The following is a 14,193-nucleotide window of genomic DNA, read 5'->3' on the forward strand; positions in this document are numbered from 1 at the left end:
CTGTTTGGTGTCACCTTCCAGTCACACACTAGATTTACTAGTTATATGAAGAGCAAACTAACATAAGCAAACAAGTGCCTACATGTACTTAGAATACTTAGAGAAGAAGGGTACAATCAAACAGTTATTGATGATTTATTCAATACCATTGTATTACCTAATATTTTATATGGGTTCGCAGTGCATGGGGCCGCTAAAACTGAAGGTAAAACAGCGATTCAGAGTTTTTTTTGGAAAGATGCAAGAAACATAGGTACATCTCAAATAGTATTATAGACATTCATAAACTCCTTCAAAAACAATGTGTAGTTCCAAAAATAATCCATACCCCCCTCACAGAGGACTTTTTTTAAGACACCCCCCTACCCCCGGAAATTCCAATTTTCTTCCATACAAACTCAGTAATTTTTGTTCTTTCTCTGACCCCCCCCCCCCCCCCCCTCCCCTACTCATGGGAAATTCCTCTGTGGGGTGGGTATGGATGATTTCTGGAAACTGCACAAATTAGGTTACATTGTAAACAATCCCTGTGAGCAGGGTAAACTGGGATACCTGGAAGCTCTAAGAATCTAAAGGAGAAGTAAAATTAAGTCGCAAAATTTCAAATGACAGTGTTGAAAGCCGTTTGAGGCAGAGCGTTTATGCCACACTCATCAAAGTCATAGAATAACTCAACTCAATCTTGAACTCCAATTCCAGTTCTGGTCCAGATTTTGGCATACGAAAATTCGCACGGGAATTGGATGGCTCACTTTAAAATCAAAAATCTTCATTTAAAACGTAAATACATGTTAATATTTGCTCAAGACCTCTCTCATAATTGCTTTACAATTTATAATTTTATAATTTATCGATATTTTTTAATGAATCACCATTTTTTGAAGAAAAATTAAAGGAGATCATATACGCTTCAAACGGCAAAGATCAAACCATGGAATGTGCGTAGCAAATTATTTATCTTGCATCTTTAATCAAATAGAATCTTAAAATAAATATTGCTATGTACCTCATGTTCCTTCGTGAATAGACTTTGAAGCCAACAGTTAATATAGCTACATAAATATAGGCTACAAGAATATCTATATTGTCAAGTTCAATAGAATATAACGAAAATAATAAAATAAAAACTAACAATAATATAACAATAAAAACTAACTTTGGTAAGTTCTCATTAAAATTTTCAGGACCAAAAATTTGGAGTTCAATAATTAAGCAATAGAAAACTTTTTCCGTGTTTACATAGCCTGATAGCAACACGAGGGGAGGTTGGGAGAATTCGAGACAGTTATACAAACCCGAGACGTAGTCGAGGGCTTGCATAACTGTCGAGAATTCTCCCAACCCCCCGAGTGTTGCTATCAGGCTATGTAAACACAGAGAAAAAAGTTTTCTATTGCTTTTATAAAATAAATACTAAGGGAAAACATTACCACTTGCAAGAAAATAAATCTTTATTTGAATTTGATTCTCATATCAAAATACAAATTCTCCATACATCACGAACTTCGATCGTTAGCCAATCAAATTTTGTGTAATAAACGCCAAGGAGGCAAATGTGAAGCAAGAAAAAATCGCTAGCTATTTTAAACATTTATCATTCTAAAACTTTAAAACAAATACAAAGAAATGTCCAAAGATTGAATAGAAATCTTAATAAAAGATTTCAGAATTGATTATCTTTACGAAAATGATCAAAAGTGGATAACAAGTGTCACTGTGAATGGAATTCTCGGTTGAAAGAAACGTGGTTTTGCTCAATTTGCGCCAGCGAGAAAACATGGCAGCGAAGTTGATTGTTTCGTCTTGCCTCGAGAAGATATTTTGTGGAGCTGAAGAGCTATCGCTGGAAAAAGTTTGAAGCTGCTGACTGTTTCCTTGAAATACTTGTATTCTTTATCGAGCGGTGCATTTAAATCATGAGAAAGCTCGTCGCTGAACAACCGCAGCAGTTCTGACGAAGGACGTGTGTTGTAACTCCTGAGGGAATTCTCTTTGCGGTGACTAACGAGAGATCGTCATGATATTACGATCAGAAAGACCTGCATGAGACCATAGGGTTATGCCTGTGGCCCTGACACAAGTCAAAATTTGGAACTTCGTCTTCAAAATACATTTTTGGGGGCGTTTTTTCCCTCGAAAGAAACTGTAAATTTTTAATTTTTGAACTTGTACCGGGAAGACACGAAAGTTGTGACGTCACAACTGTGTTTACATATTCTCATGCAAACATGGCTATCAACCAATCACAGCGTGCGTACTATTTAATTTATTTTATAAAATTGCGAATACAAAACGGCTCTCACGATCACTGTTTTCTAAAACTTTGAAAAATAACTGTTTGGATTCATATGACTAATTCTGTATATCTCTTTCATTTTACTAAAGCAATTCGCGTATCTGTATATCATATTTAATATTGTCATTTATAAGTGAATGATGGGGAGCTGGCTTTGAAAACTTTTGTTACTTCAGCTCCCCAGCACCTCATAATTTTTTTCTCACTATCTATATTTTACGTGTTAATTTATCATCTATTTTGTTATTGTAAAGTATAAAGTATATCATGAGTGCAAATAAAGAAAGAAAGTCGTGCTGAATGAATTTGTTTCTGTTCTCCTTATTGATCTTCGCTTGTTCGTGCAGAAAATACTGCTCGAGGAGAAGAATCATTAATAGTTAACCAAAAATCGCTTCGCTATCGTCTCGGCTTGAAATCACACGACAATGATAAGGGATGATGTAATGCCACAGGAGCCCCAAAAACTCGATAACATACACAAGAACTCGACCGATCGAACTCAACCGAAACCTAAACTCGTGCCCCCCGAGCACGAGTAATAATCGATGGGTTAAATTTTGTGGTTGCTATATACGTAGCCGGCAGTCGGTGTATAAAATATAAAAGAAATATTCAAAAAACCGTGAAGAAATTTACCTACCTTTTAATAACAATAACAATGACACTGTAGTTTTCTTCTTCTCTCGTGTTTTGTTTGCCCCCAGCTGAGTGGACTGGTCAATCTCATCATCCAGCACGATCAGAGTCTTAGCAAAGTGAAAGTGAAAGGAAAAATATGAGGCCTTCTTTTCGTAAACCCTTTGAGAAAATAAACCGAAAAGAAGAAAATAATATTACTAGATATCCAGTGTGTGAAGTTACAAAGTTTGACTGGCAAGCGATAAGAGGAAGAGCGACAAACTCCAGATAAATGTATTGTTTGATGGCGATTTTGGGGTCGAAGCTTCCAGCCTTTGAGCATTTCTCACAAAGAAAAAGCATATCGAATGTGCGTTTCGCAAACAAACAAAAAAAAAAAAACAAGATTAAACAATTAAAGACAGCGGATTTCCGTGTTTCTATGCTCTAGCCGACTCTAGCTTGAATATTTTGTACGATTTTTTGATGGTAATCATAATAGGTATGAACATTCTACACTATAACTCATCGTCAAATAAATAGATCGCTTGCTCTGCAACAATTTGCACTTAATACAGACTATTGTAAACTGACAATAGCCAACAATAAATGAAAATGTAACCTTTTCGTTCACATATTTGCCTTCATCTTCTAGCAGACTGAGGAGACCTTTTCAAGAATTGCAAACTTTCAAAACGACATCCCGAAAATAACGTCACCTTCGTGTTCCCGACGGAATGATTGTCTCGATTAGTGAAGCTACCGGAAACACGTCACGAGTCGGTACACGGAACGAATCCGTCGGAACACGAAGGTGACGTCATTTTCGGGATGTCGTTTTGAGTCTTGCGAAATAGCCTCTACCGACACTGATGAAAAACGCACTGCGCATGCGTTGGGAGAAAAAACAAAATGGCGGACAATAACAATTGATCACATCTACAGGGCTATTTTTTAAATATTCGTTTTGAAATTTTACAGATATTTTTGAATTTCTTTACATAGAATCCGACTATGTGATTATCTTCAAATTAGCAATGCTGGATGTCGTCGTCGGGCCGCGAGTGGCGGCATTTTCAAATGATTATTTTTGCTTTGTATAAACAAAAGTTTTTTTGTATAAATCAGCAGTGTATCACAATCGAAATTATCTTGCTATTGCGAAAAGGACAACCTTAAGTTTTCAGTATTTTTCTTAAGTTTTGCGATTTTGTAAAATAATCAAAACACCGGCATCAAAAAATATAAGTTGCCCTTAGTTACGCTACGCCATCTCCGAGCGTGCGCAGTGCGTTTTTCACCAGTGTCGCCTCTACCCTTTAAGAAGTTCTTAGTTGCTGGCCACAGGCAGCCCAAGCTCTGTACTTCTATGCTTAATGTATGGGGACTTTTTGGATTGTATTTTATATAGATATATAACAATAAAATGCATTAACCTTAGTTTGATATCTTTATGCTTTTGGGTTTTATGCCCTGTGCCTTTTTTGTTCATTTTATCCCATTCTCTAATTTCACATCCCCATAATACTTTGCGTCTTTTTTGGGGGGGGGAGGAGGTCGGGGGTTACCAGAGGGTAAAAACGTAAAAACCCACTTATTTTGCTGAAGGCTGATCAGACAATGTTGACAATACCTTGCTTTGTATCCAAAAATAAAATGAAGTAAAAAAAAAAAAAAAAAAAAAAACAGAAAAAGATAAAAGCTTGAAGATGTTTAAGGTAAATTTAAAAAAAATTATTCTTAAGTCAATACATTTTCTGTAAGACCAAAACTCTTGATGTTCTGTACACGTAAAAATAACTTAGAATAAACTGATAGTATTGTACAGATAAAAGCAGGCATAGTATAAATTCAATTAAGAAACCTTTCGATTTGGGACAGTTTTTTGATTGGTTACCCTCCAAAGATGCAAGGCATTATGGGGATGTGAAAGTAGAGAATAAACAAAAACGATCGAAATCGCGTGGGGGAAAAAACAACATTCCAACGTCTTGTTGTGAAATTGTTTTTCACTGCCGCCAGTCAAGAGCATAAAAGGTTACCGAGTGACTTTTTTAATGACAAAAAAAATTTTGGAATGGAAACATTCCGCGTGTTTGTTTTAACTGTCTCCGCCCCCTAACAACATGCAGTTGTTTGACATTCAACTTAACAACGATACGATCAAACATCCAAAACAAACACGCAAAGGTTTTAGGGTGGTTTTTGAACGATCGTTTTTGATCACTGACACAAAATGGTAAGCCTGTGTACACGCTGTGTCAGTCAAACAATTTCAATGTTTCGAAAACTGCTTGAACCCCAAACTTCACGCAAACATACAGGGTTTGATTTTGTTCAAACAAAACATGACTAAGCTCGAAATATAGCTTAGAAAACTGAAAAATCGGTTCGAGGAGTGCAATAGCAGTGCATGTCCCTCCAATCTGCCTAGTTTACGCTAGGTTTTTGCTTCCAAAAGTCTAGTTGTAGTACCAAACCCCTTGGGTGAGGGGGAGGTGTGTGTAATGGCGTACAATTGGCTTGCGTGTTGATACTTTTAAAGCTTGTAAAACCATTACTTTTTAAGAGAAAAGCAAAACAAGTTACGCCATAGACACCTTTTTTTGCTCTTTTAGATATGATTTGGTAGTTTTAGTCTTTCAAGCGCTTCAGGATGAGACTACGCGCAGTTAAACAAAGGTTTTTCTTCTCATGAGGTCCATTGACGAATCTGTGACTACTGAGCCAAGTGTTTCACGACTTGTACTTTTGTCCATCATGACCCTTCTTGTTCAATCGGGTCCTGTTCGATCATTAACTACTCATGATAGATGTGTTGATCAGCACAGTGAATGAGCGATCTAAGCGAACGCTGTACAGAAAGACTTGAAAAAATGATTTCAAGCTTCAACGGGAATCGAACCCATGACCTCCGCGATGCCGGTGTGATGCTCATCTTTGACTATACTCATCTTTGACTACTGAGCCAGACACGAGTGAAAAACGTCTGCGCATGCTCTGATCCGTATGCAAATTAGCAAATCTCGTACCCAGAGTTCTTCGCCGCAGGCCAGAAGAAACGAAGGCTCTGGGTACGAGATTGGCAAATTAGTCAAAACATATGTAAATTTGGCTTTCAGACATGCCTGATAAATTGGACTTCACAAAATGCCAAAACTTAGTGTCCATGCTTGAAACTTAAGAATAATTATAAAATAATTGTTATGAATGTCGCGTTCTGATTCGTTTGGAGCGCGTGCTTTATGAGAGCACATTGCACACGCGCGCACTTTCCGTTGCGTCATTCCTATCTATTATTGTAATTTGTATTTTATAAAAGAAATAAAAAAACTTGCTTGCTGTGCTGTGTGCAGTCATAAAGCACTTGGGGGTTGGCAAAACACTCGAGAAGTGTCGAGAAGGCACTCCGTTACGCGTCATGTACACAGTAATACAGTATGTAATACAGTATCTTGGTCTGACAAAAGTATACTCTCGAACTTTTTAGTATACTTGGAGGAAACAAACGTTTATTTTCTCACTCAAACTCTTCAAAATTCTTAGAAAACGTGCTAAAATGCACGCATGCGCAAACGTTTTTCTCTAGTGTCACTGAGCCAAGTGATTCACAACTTGTACTTTCAATCCATCATGACCCTTCTTGTTCCATCAGGTCCTGTTCAATCGCAGAATCACGGCTCAATGAACCGACACTCTTCGATTCATCGCTCCCCACGTGTTCAAACAGGTTTCTATGACTACTTATTTTGCCCTGAAAGCTTTTCTTCCTTATATGGCTGTCCATGATCTTCACCGCGCCATACACCTTGGCTCGGTAGCACGCATCTCGTACATGGAACATCGGTAAACAAGGACACATTGTCTCTAGTTCCTCCAAGAGGGCCATTGTAGGGGAGGGACGTTTACTTAGGGACTCTATTTTGCTCGCTTCAAGGTTCTTGAAGATGTCACTGACAACAAAATGGAACTGTTCTTTTGTGGCGTTGTCTAGTTCGAAGGACAGTTGTTTGCGAGTACTGAATGGAAAATGCCATACTGTCCTTGGGTCACTTTTGGGTTCACGACCTTTGAATAAAACAAAATATCAGTTAAAAGAAATAAACCCTATTTGAATGCGCGTCTGCCAGCCCTCCCGCCAAATTCTTGAGCATGCGCAGTATCGTGGTTTTTATACGACTAAGCTTCGGCCGTCTCAGCCAACATCAGGGTTAGAGGAACGGTTAAAGTGCTACTCTGACCAAAAATGGGGTATTCTTTGTATACCTTTGAAAATTAATAAAAATACTTGTTAATTAGTTATAAATATTTTCTTCTTTTTTGTTGTACGTCTCTTAGTGTGGCCGAATGAATAAACGTTCGACTACAAGTGGTTCCAGAACATTTTCGCTTTATTTTAGCGCAGTTTTTTGACCCGAAAACTACGTTACAACTTAAAAGCTCTATGGATTCTAGTCGTGGTAGTAAATGATGTTGAACTATATCTATTTTGTAGTTAAAAATGTCTTGGCTTACCTTGTATGAGTCTGATGACATCATGTCGATCAATAGCCGACAGTTTATCGATTAGTTTTGATACTCGCGTGTCAGGATCTCTTAATGTGATGTTTTCTAAAAGAGTCATGCAAGGCGAGTGATTTCTTTCCCAGAGACGAATGTGAATCATTTTGTAACTAAACTCGGAGGCAAGATTTCTCCAGTCGTTACAAATCACCATTGGACGGTCAAGGAGTGAACACACGTCGCGTGCTTTTCCGCTAATTTCTAGGAAATCCCTAAGGAGTTGAAAAGAGCCTTCTAAAATGAGAAAAATAAAAAAAGGGAATTAGTTAAATATTTCAATAGGAAGGAAGCAAGCAAGCAAGCAGGCAGGCTATAGATAAACTCTAGGATTCTTCCACTGCATTCTTTATTTACAACATACAACACTCAACTCAAATGTTGCTTTTTACGGAGGGAAGAAAACCGGAGATCCCGGAGAAAAACCTCGTGGCAAGGGAGAAAACAAGACATCAAACAAACTCAACTCAGTCACATATGATCCAGTCTGAGCAGGGACTCAAATCCGGACCACAGCGGTGAGAGGCGAGAAGTAAACCACTAGGTCACCCATGCCACCAGCAAGCAAGAAAGGAAGGAAGAAAGGAAGCAAGAAAAGAAGGATAGAAGGAGTAAAGGTATGGGAAGGACCGGGTTGAAGCAAGGAAGAAGTACAAAAAAAGAAAAAGAAATAAATAGAAGAAAAAAAAGAAGAAGGAAGGAATGAAGCAAGCAACTGGATGAAGTTAAGCAAGCAAGAAAGAAAGGAAGCAAGGAAAGAAGAACGATGAGGGAAGATGGAATAAAGGATGTCATAGAAATAAATTATCAAAATAGAATGAAGCGAAACGATAGGCGAGAAATAAGCTATAAAAAGGGTTGACAAGTACAGAGAGAAAACGAGACGAAGTCAACCAAAAATAAATTATAAACAAAAATGATAAAAATAAAAGCAAAATAAATAATATTTACCATCATCAGATGTCTCACTTCCAAAGCTGCTTTGTCTTGAACAGATTGCAACACTTTTCGTGTTTAAAATGCTAACTCTCTTTTGGTTTGTCTCGGGATGAGCGGGACAGTTCAAGTCACGTGACATCTCCTGAAGTCTTAATGACGTCAGACTATCGACAGATCGAGAGCGTCGTCGCGATGACAACAGACTGTTGTGGTAACTTTGTTCAGCTTGAAAAAATAATTACAATTTCATATCGTAGACAGTTTTCCTTATGTTATCACAGTGGGAAAAAACGTTTTGTTTAAATGTGATAATATATGTGATGTTCGCTTTTTTTCCAAATTGTTATCATTCGTTTGATAGCTGTTCACTTTTGAGCTCGGCAATGTCATGGAAACGCCTTGATTTACGTCCACAAAAACTGGGATGACGAAAGTTAGGGCCCGGATAAAAAGAAAAAACTAAAAAGCTTTTTCGCTGTTGTATCACAGCGTGGGACAATCACAACAGAGCTAGGGCTCCAAACTAAGTGAAAGCCCAAAGATTGAATTAGAATTTAGAAGTTGATTTTTGAGGAAGGAGGAAAACCGGAGAACCCGGAAAACCCTTGAAGCACAGGAGAGAACCAATACATTTTTAGAATTTATACTGTAATGTTCTTGACCAATCAGACCTTGCATAGCTCACAGATGGAGTTAAAGTTTTGCAATTTTTCTGAAGTGCCTATGAACTCCAACTCTATATTTTCAGTATTGATTCTACATCACTCAAATTATTTAAGATTTTACCATTCAACTATTCACTTCATGTAGAATCAATAATGAAAATGTTGACTAAAGGCTTTTAGGCACTTTATACTCTTTTCTGCTAACCTTGTTTTTGGGCAATCACCAAGTCCATACAAGCATATCTGTATTCTTGCTCGTCGATCTCGACGCTGAATTCAATCTGTTCGCCCTCTGCCTGTTCCTTCAGTTCTTCTGTCACCAACACTTTTTCTAGATCCTCTCGAAGCTGACCAGTTTTGTATCTTAGATCAAAGTACCATAAAGTTAGATTGTAACTATTCTTAGCGGAAATATGGACCAAATCTACTTGATGTTTGGCCCATTTCAAACTACGTGTCATCCTCTTGAGAATAAAATTCTTTGAGTTGTATCCATATATATTCATGTTTCTTCTCATGTACAACTGTTAAATAAAGAAATGATACTCTAGGGAATGACACATGGTCTTGAGAACAATATTCTTTGAGTTGTATCTATATACATGTTTCTTCTCATGTACAACTGTTAAATAAAGAAATGATACTCTAGGGAACGACATGAAGTCTTGAGAATAAGATTCTTTGTTTGAGTTGTATCCATATACATTCATGTTTCTTCTCATGTACAACTGTTAAATAAAGGAATGATACTCTAGGGAATGACATGTGGTCTGAATTGGGTTAATAGAAGAACCGCGTCGCCACCATTCATTCATGTAAACAAAACAAAAACAAAAAATCCAAAACTCTTAAGCTTTTGCTAATGATACCATTTCAGAGATGACCATTGCCAAAGATTGTATAAATCTTCACTTGATTCACACAGGGTTCCGTGAAAACAGAACGAATTTTTTTATACAATTAAAGAGACGGCGGTTACGTGTAAACGGCCGGTACGGTGTAAACGCAGCCTTATTTATTTTGATTTTTTATCAGATGAGCTAGATAGCTGGACACACGGCTTGCTAGTTCAATATTTACCTTTTCCACAAGTCGTTCAAAGCATACAAGTCTGTTGCCCAAAGCATCATTTTGATCGACCCAGACGTCACGTAACGCACCATGACACCCGTCGGTAACACCACGCCCGTTACCATAGTAACTAATGCTTCGGGATCGTCTTTGTATCGGTTCAATAAGTAAGCACTGCCACCGAGCCAAGCTCCCGTCGTTGCTAGTCTCAAAATACACCGCAGAGCAAACTCTGAGTTCAAGGAATTACTAACGTTAAAATTACTTCACTTTTGGGTTCCCTGTGGTAACAAAAGAGTAAAAGGGACTAGAAAGAAATCCATTCTCTTTCCACTCTTTGTCCTTAAAATGTTTATTTTCCATTTTTCATACATTGGTTCACTGGTCAAACACGAAGCACTCAGTCGAGGTTGCAAGGTTCAAATTTGAATAATCCTTTGAAAGTACCTTGGCGCCTCGCTTGAGCGCTTTGTGTTTGACCAGTGAACCAATGTATGGAAAATAGTTAATTGGAAGCAAAGAGATGACGTCACACACGTGATTCGATGTCATTCATGCGTCGGTGTTCGTACGGAGCTAATCCTACATTTTTCCGCAACGGACGTATGCAGTGCAAATATGAGACTGAATACGATGAGAGTACGACCGATGGCCGACGCATTGTGCGAACACTTTATCCATGAAACAGAGCTAGAGTGAAAGTATTTAACCCGTGAAATAAAAATTATTAGTCAACGTGTAATAGTCAAATAGACACAAAAGAAAACAATGGAATTGGGGTCTACTAATGTGTATTAGTCTAATATCTATTGCACGGGTTTAATGACTTCACTCTATCTACATAATTTAAAGTAAATACTCGTAAATACGCGCATCCCATCTTGAACAGAAAAAAGTTTAATTTAATATGAGAATACCTTACCTCCTGGTTGTCTATCGCTGCCAGAGTAAGCAGATGGCTGATTCACTGAATGATAATGACTTGCTGAGTAAGATTCTAAGAAAAGAAGGATCATTAATGAAGATAATATCTCTTGCTATTACTATCAAGACGACCAACGACTAGTTTGGTGAAAAACAAATGATTACAAGTAAAGTCTTGGTGGACGTCATGTAATACAACAATGATATCAAATTTAAAATTTACTGTAATGGCCCTCTCCAGTTTGATTGACGTACACCAAAACTAAACTTATGAAAAACTCCTATGAAAAATTCTGGCCTTCGGCGAAGAACGAAGGCTCTAACATAAACCTTTTTTGACGCATGCGCAATTTTCCGGAAGTGAAATATAATCAGTGGAAATCATCCATTAAAACAGAGTTTTGTGTTTACTTCCGATCAAAATCAAAATTAGAATTGGGAACATGTTCTTTTATTTTTGGCAAGTCTTTTAACACATGCGCTCTTATACCGGAAGTCCAAGTTTTCATGGATGATGCCAGAGCCCTCATCTTCACCGCAGGCCAGAAGGAACGCAGGCTCTGGGTACGAGGTAAGGCCTTTGTAAATGGTATTCTTCTCCTAAAATTTTTGAAAAAGTACCTATGTAATAAACTAGCGATCGGGAAGACCCTTTTTTCGAAATCTTAATTAATGTTTTCCGCAGACGTCATTTCCTGTCTCGTGCGAAAGACGAAAAGAAGAGGAAAGTGGACCGATTGGTAGTCCTGCTGACTCGCTCCTAGTCAGTCTCTCTGCCCTTCTTGCTTTCCTTGACCCGCTGGTATATTAGAGATACGAGAGACAGGATTCGCGCGCTCATGCGATTAGTGCAAGATATCAAGTCACGTCATGCAAAATATCCACTTTAATTTATCTAATGATTATTCTTAATAAAAATCAAATAGTCCTAAAAAGATTTGAATAAATTGTGTGTATTAGGGTGGGAGGTACTCATCCTAGTAGTAGCTTATGGAAGAAAGAAAAAATTGAAAATAATTTGAAATAAATTAACCCGCCTTAGAGGACGAGTAGTGCTGTTTAATATGTTAATGAACCACAAAACCAACCCACTTCCACACGAGACCAAAATAAAGCATTATGGAAAGCGAGACCGACCGTTAAAAACTATATGCAAGAGGAAAAATTGCTGGAAAAAGAAAAGCCTTGTTTCACTAATACGTAATGATAACAAAAACTTTGATGCTATTACTCGCGTCCGGTGTCATGTTGAAAACGAAATTTTTGCTTGCGTCCGAGGTAGCAAATATCAACGCGTGTTTGTGCGTGTACGTCAATGATTGAAACAGGACCAAATTTATAATTCTGATAATTTATAAGCTATGATTATTAAAGAAACATAATTTAGAATAGAAGTGATTATAATATCAACAAATATAGAGCTTGTTTACCAGTTCGGATAAAAGGTGCCGTAGTCACACGAGGTCACACATCATATTACGCCTGTGAACTTAATCTTTATCTATTTTATATACTTACCGTTAAAATTGTAGTCCGTATTATGTGTGTCCTCAGAGTGTACAATTGTAGTACCAAATACTTCTCTGCTGTTGATTGTTTCCTGTGTCGGCGTCAAACTCGCTCTTTGGTGTGAACATAAACGCCTCAGATAAAAATTCCTTTGGACTTGAAACCCAGTTAACTTCAAAACAAGGTCTTCTCTTTTTAAATGCTTAAGCATGGATATTAGCCAGTCTAAATTATCGATACCCAACTTATTCTGCATTTCGAGTTCTCGAAAAAAGTGCAGTGTTCCTTTCGTGTCTTCTCTTCTACAGTCAGGAATAAAATCCACGCATAAGAATCTCATTCCTTCCAGTTCGTCTAGTCTTACTTGGTGTGAAATTTCTAGTAGCATAAATCTGTAGTCTTCTATTGAACTCATTTTTCGCTTTTTCGAGTTTCCCTGCTGTTTTTTAGCCAATTCTACTAGAAGTCTACGTGAATAAAGAGAACAAGGCCACTACGAGCCAGTAAACAAAAAGCCTAATTATTTACGAGAAGCTTGGCCCAACCTGAATCAACGAAGGATGACCGAATTATTTGATCTTACTTTTACAAGCGTGACAGACGCTCAGAAACGGAATCAGATGACACGCTAGAATTTCAAATCAAATTCATGTGGAATTTGAAATTTACGACAGGGAAGTAAAATGTACAAGCACACCTCTTGAAGCGCTGTCAAAATTATGCAAATTTTAAAAAAATTGAATCCCAAAAATTCTCTCTAAGTAAAGATAAATATGAGAATATTTCTCTATGGTGATAAGGGGTCCTTTTTTATCATCTTTGTTAGTGTTGTTTTATAAGCTAGGGGGCCTTACGGTGTTTCCAGTCTATTGAATTACGTAAAGTGTTCTAATATCTCAGCGTGGGACAATCAAGGCTCCAACTCGATTCTGATTGGACAAGAGGAGTACAATTAAATCCCAAATTGTACTCTTTAGAGTCCTAAATAAGTTGCTCAATTTTGTTGAGTGTGTTATCAACAAAAAATCGCACAATCTTCTCATACAATTTGGAATTTATAGGTCCTCGTGATGTTTTGAAAGTTCAGATTGTGCAATTTCCTATGATAGCAAAATTGCAAATTTTTGTAAAAAAAAAAAAAAAAAAAAATAGAGTGAAGGCATTTACTTTGCAAAATCACATCATGTGATGGCAGCCATGACGAAAGAAAACAATGGAATTAGGGTCTTCACCCTATAGAGGTTTTGCACCATCACGTGACGGCAGCCATGTTAGATGCCAGGAACAATATAATCATTTTACAGGAGAAAGAATTCAATTTCCAAGAGCAAAGGGATTTTATTGTTCTGCCATCTCACCACAGGCAGTCCAAGCTGTATTATTGGCAAGGGAAGGTGATGGTGAAAAACCTCTATTATCAATGTTACAAATTTGGCATTAAACTTCTTTTTCGGATACTGAAGATTACGTCTCCCATAATAAGAACCATGTAATGTAAGCGAATCAAAATGTACTACATTGTTTTCTTTGCGTGAGTATACTCTCCCATTTTGGAATTTTGTACACAACTCACCACCAGCCCCCCAGGAGCTATTTCTATTCTTGTGA

General features: G+C 37.5%; 1 protein-coding gene across 2 annotated transcripts; it reads right to left on the bottom strand.

The window, feature by feature from the left end:
- Positions 1-5,502: 5,502 nt before the first annotated feature.
- LOC116298542 (uncharacterized) lies at positions 5,503-13,183 on the bottom strand. 2 transcript variants are annotated; one of them, XM_031707039.2, is made up of 7 exons: positions 12,649-13,183; positions 11,075-11,149; positions 10,162-10,384; positions 9,287-9,444; positions 8,429-8,641; positions 7,433-7,714; positions 5,503-6,985 (listed from the first exon to the last, which is right to left on the bottom strand). In XM_031707039.2, exons 1-7 carry the CDS (start codon positions 12,998-13,000, stop codon positions 6,549-6,551), a joined length of 1,740 nt encoding a protein of 579 aa, XP_031562899.1. In that variant the 5' UTR covers positions 13,001-13,183; the 3' UTR covers positions 5,503-6,548. The 2 variants fall into 2 exon arrangements, with proteins under 2 accessions (XP_031562899.1, XP_031562898.1); XM_031707038.2 differs by having other exon boundaries at positions 12,595-13,183.
- Between the last annotated feature and the right edge of the window lie 1,010 nt (positions 13,184-14,193).

This window comes from Actinia tenebrosa, unplaced genomic scaffold (assembly GCF_029948245.1).
Source record: "Actinia tenebrosa isolate PJP-AT-01 unplaced genomic scaffold, QUT_ActTen_1.0 PGA_scaffold16__25_contigs__length_10494907, whole genome shotgun sequence".
In the NCBI taxonomy this organism is placed as follows: domain Eukaryota; kingdom Metazoa; phylum Cnidaria; class Anthozoa; order Actiniaria; family Actiniidae; genus Actinia; species Actinia tenebrosa.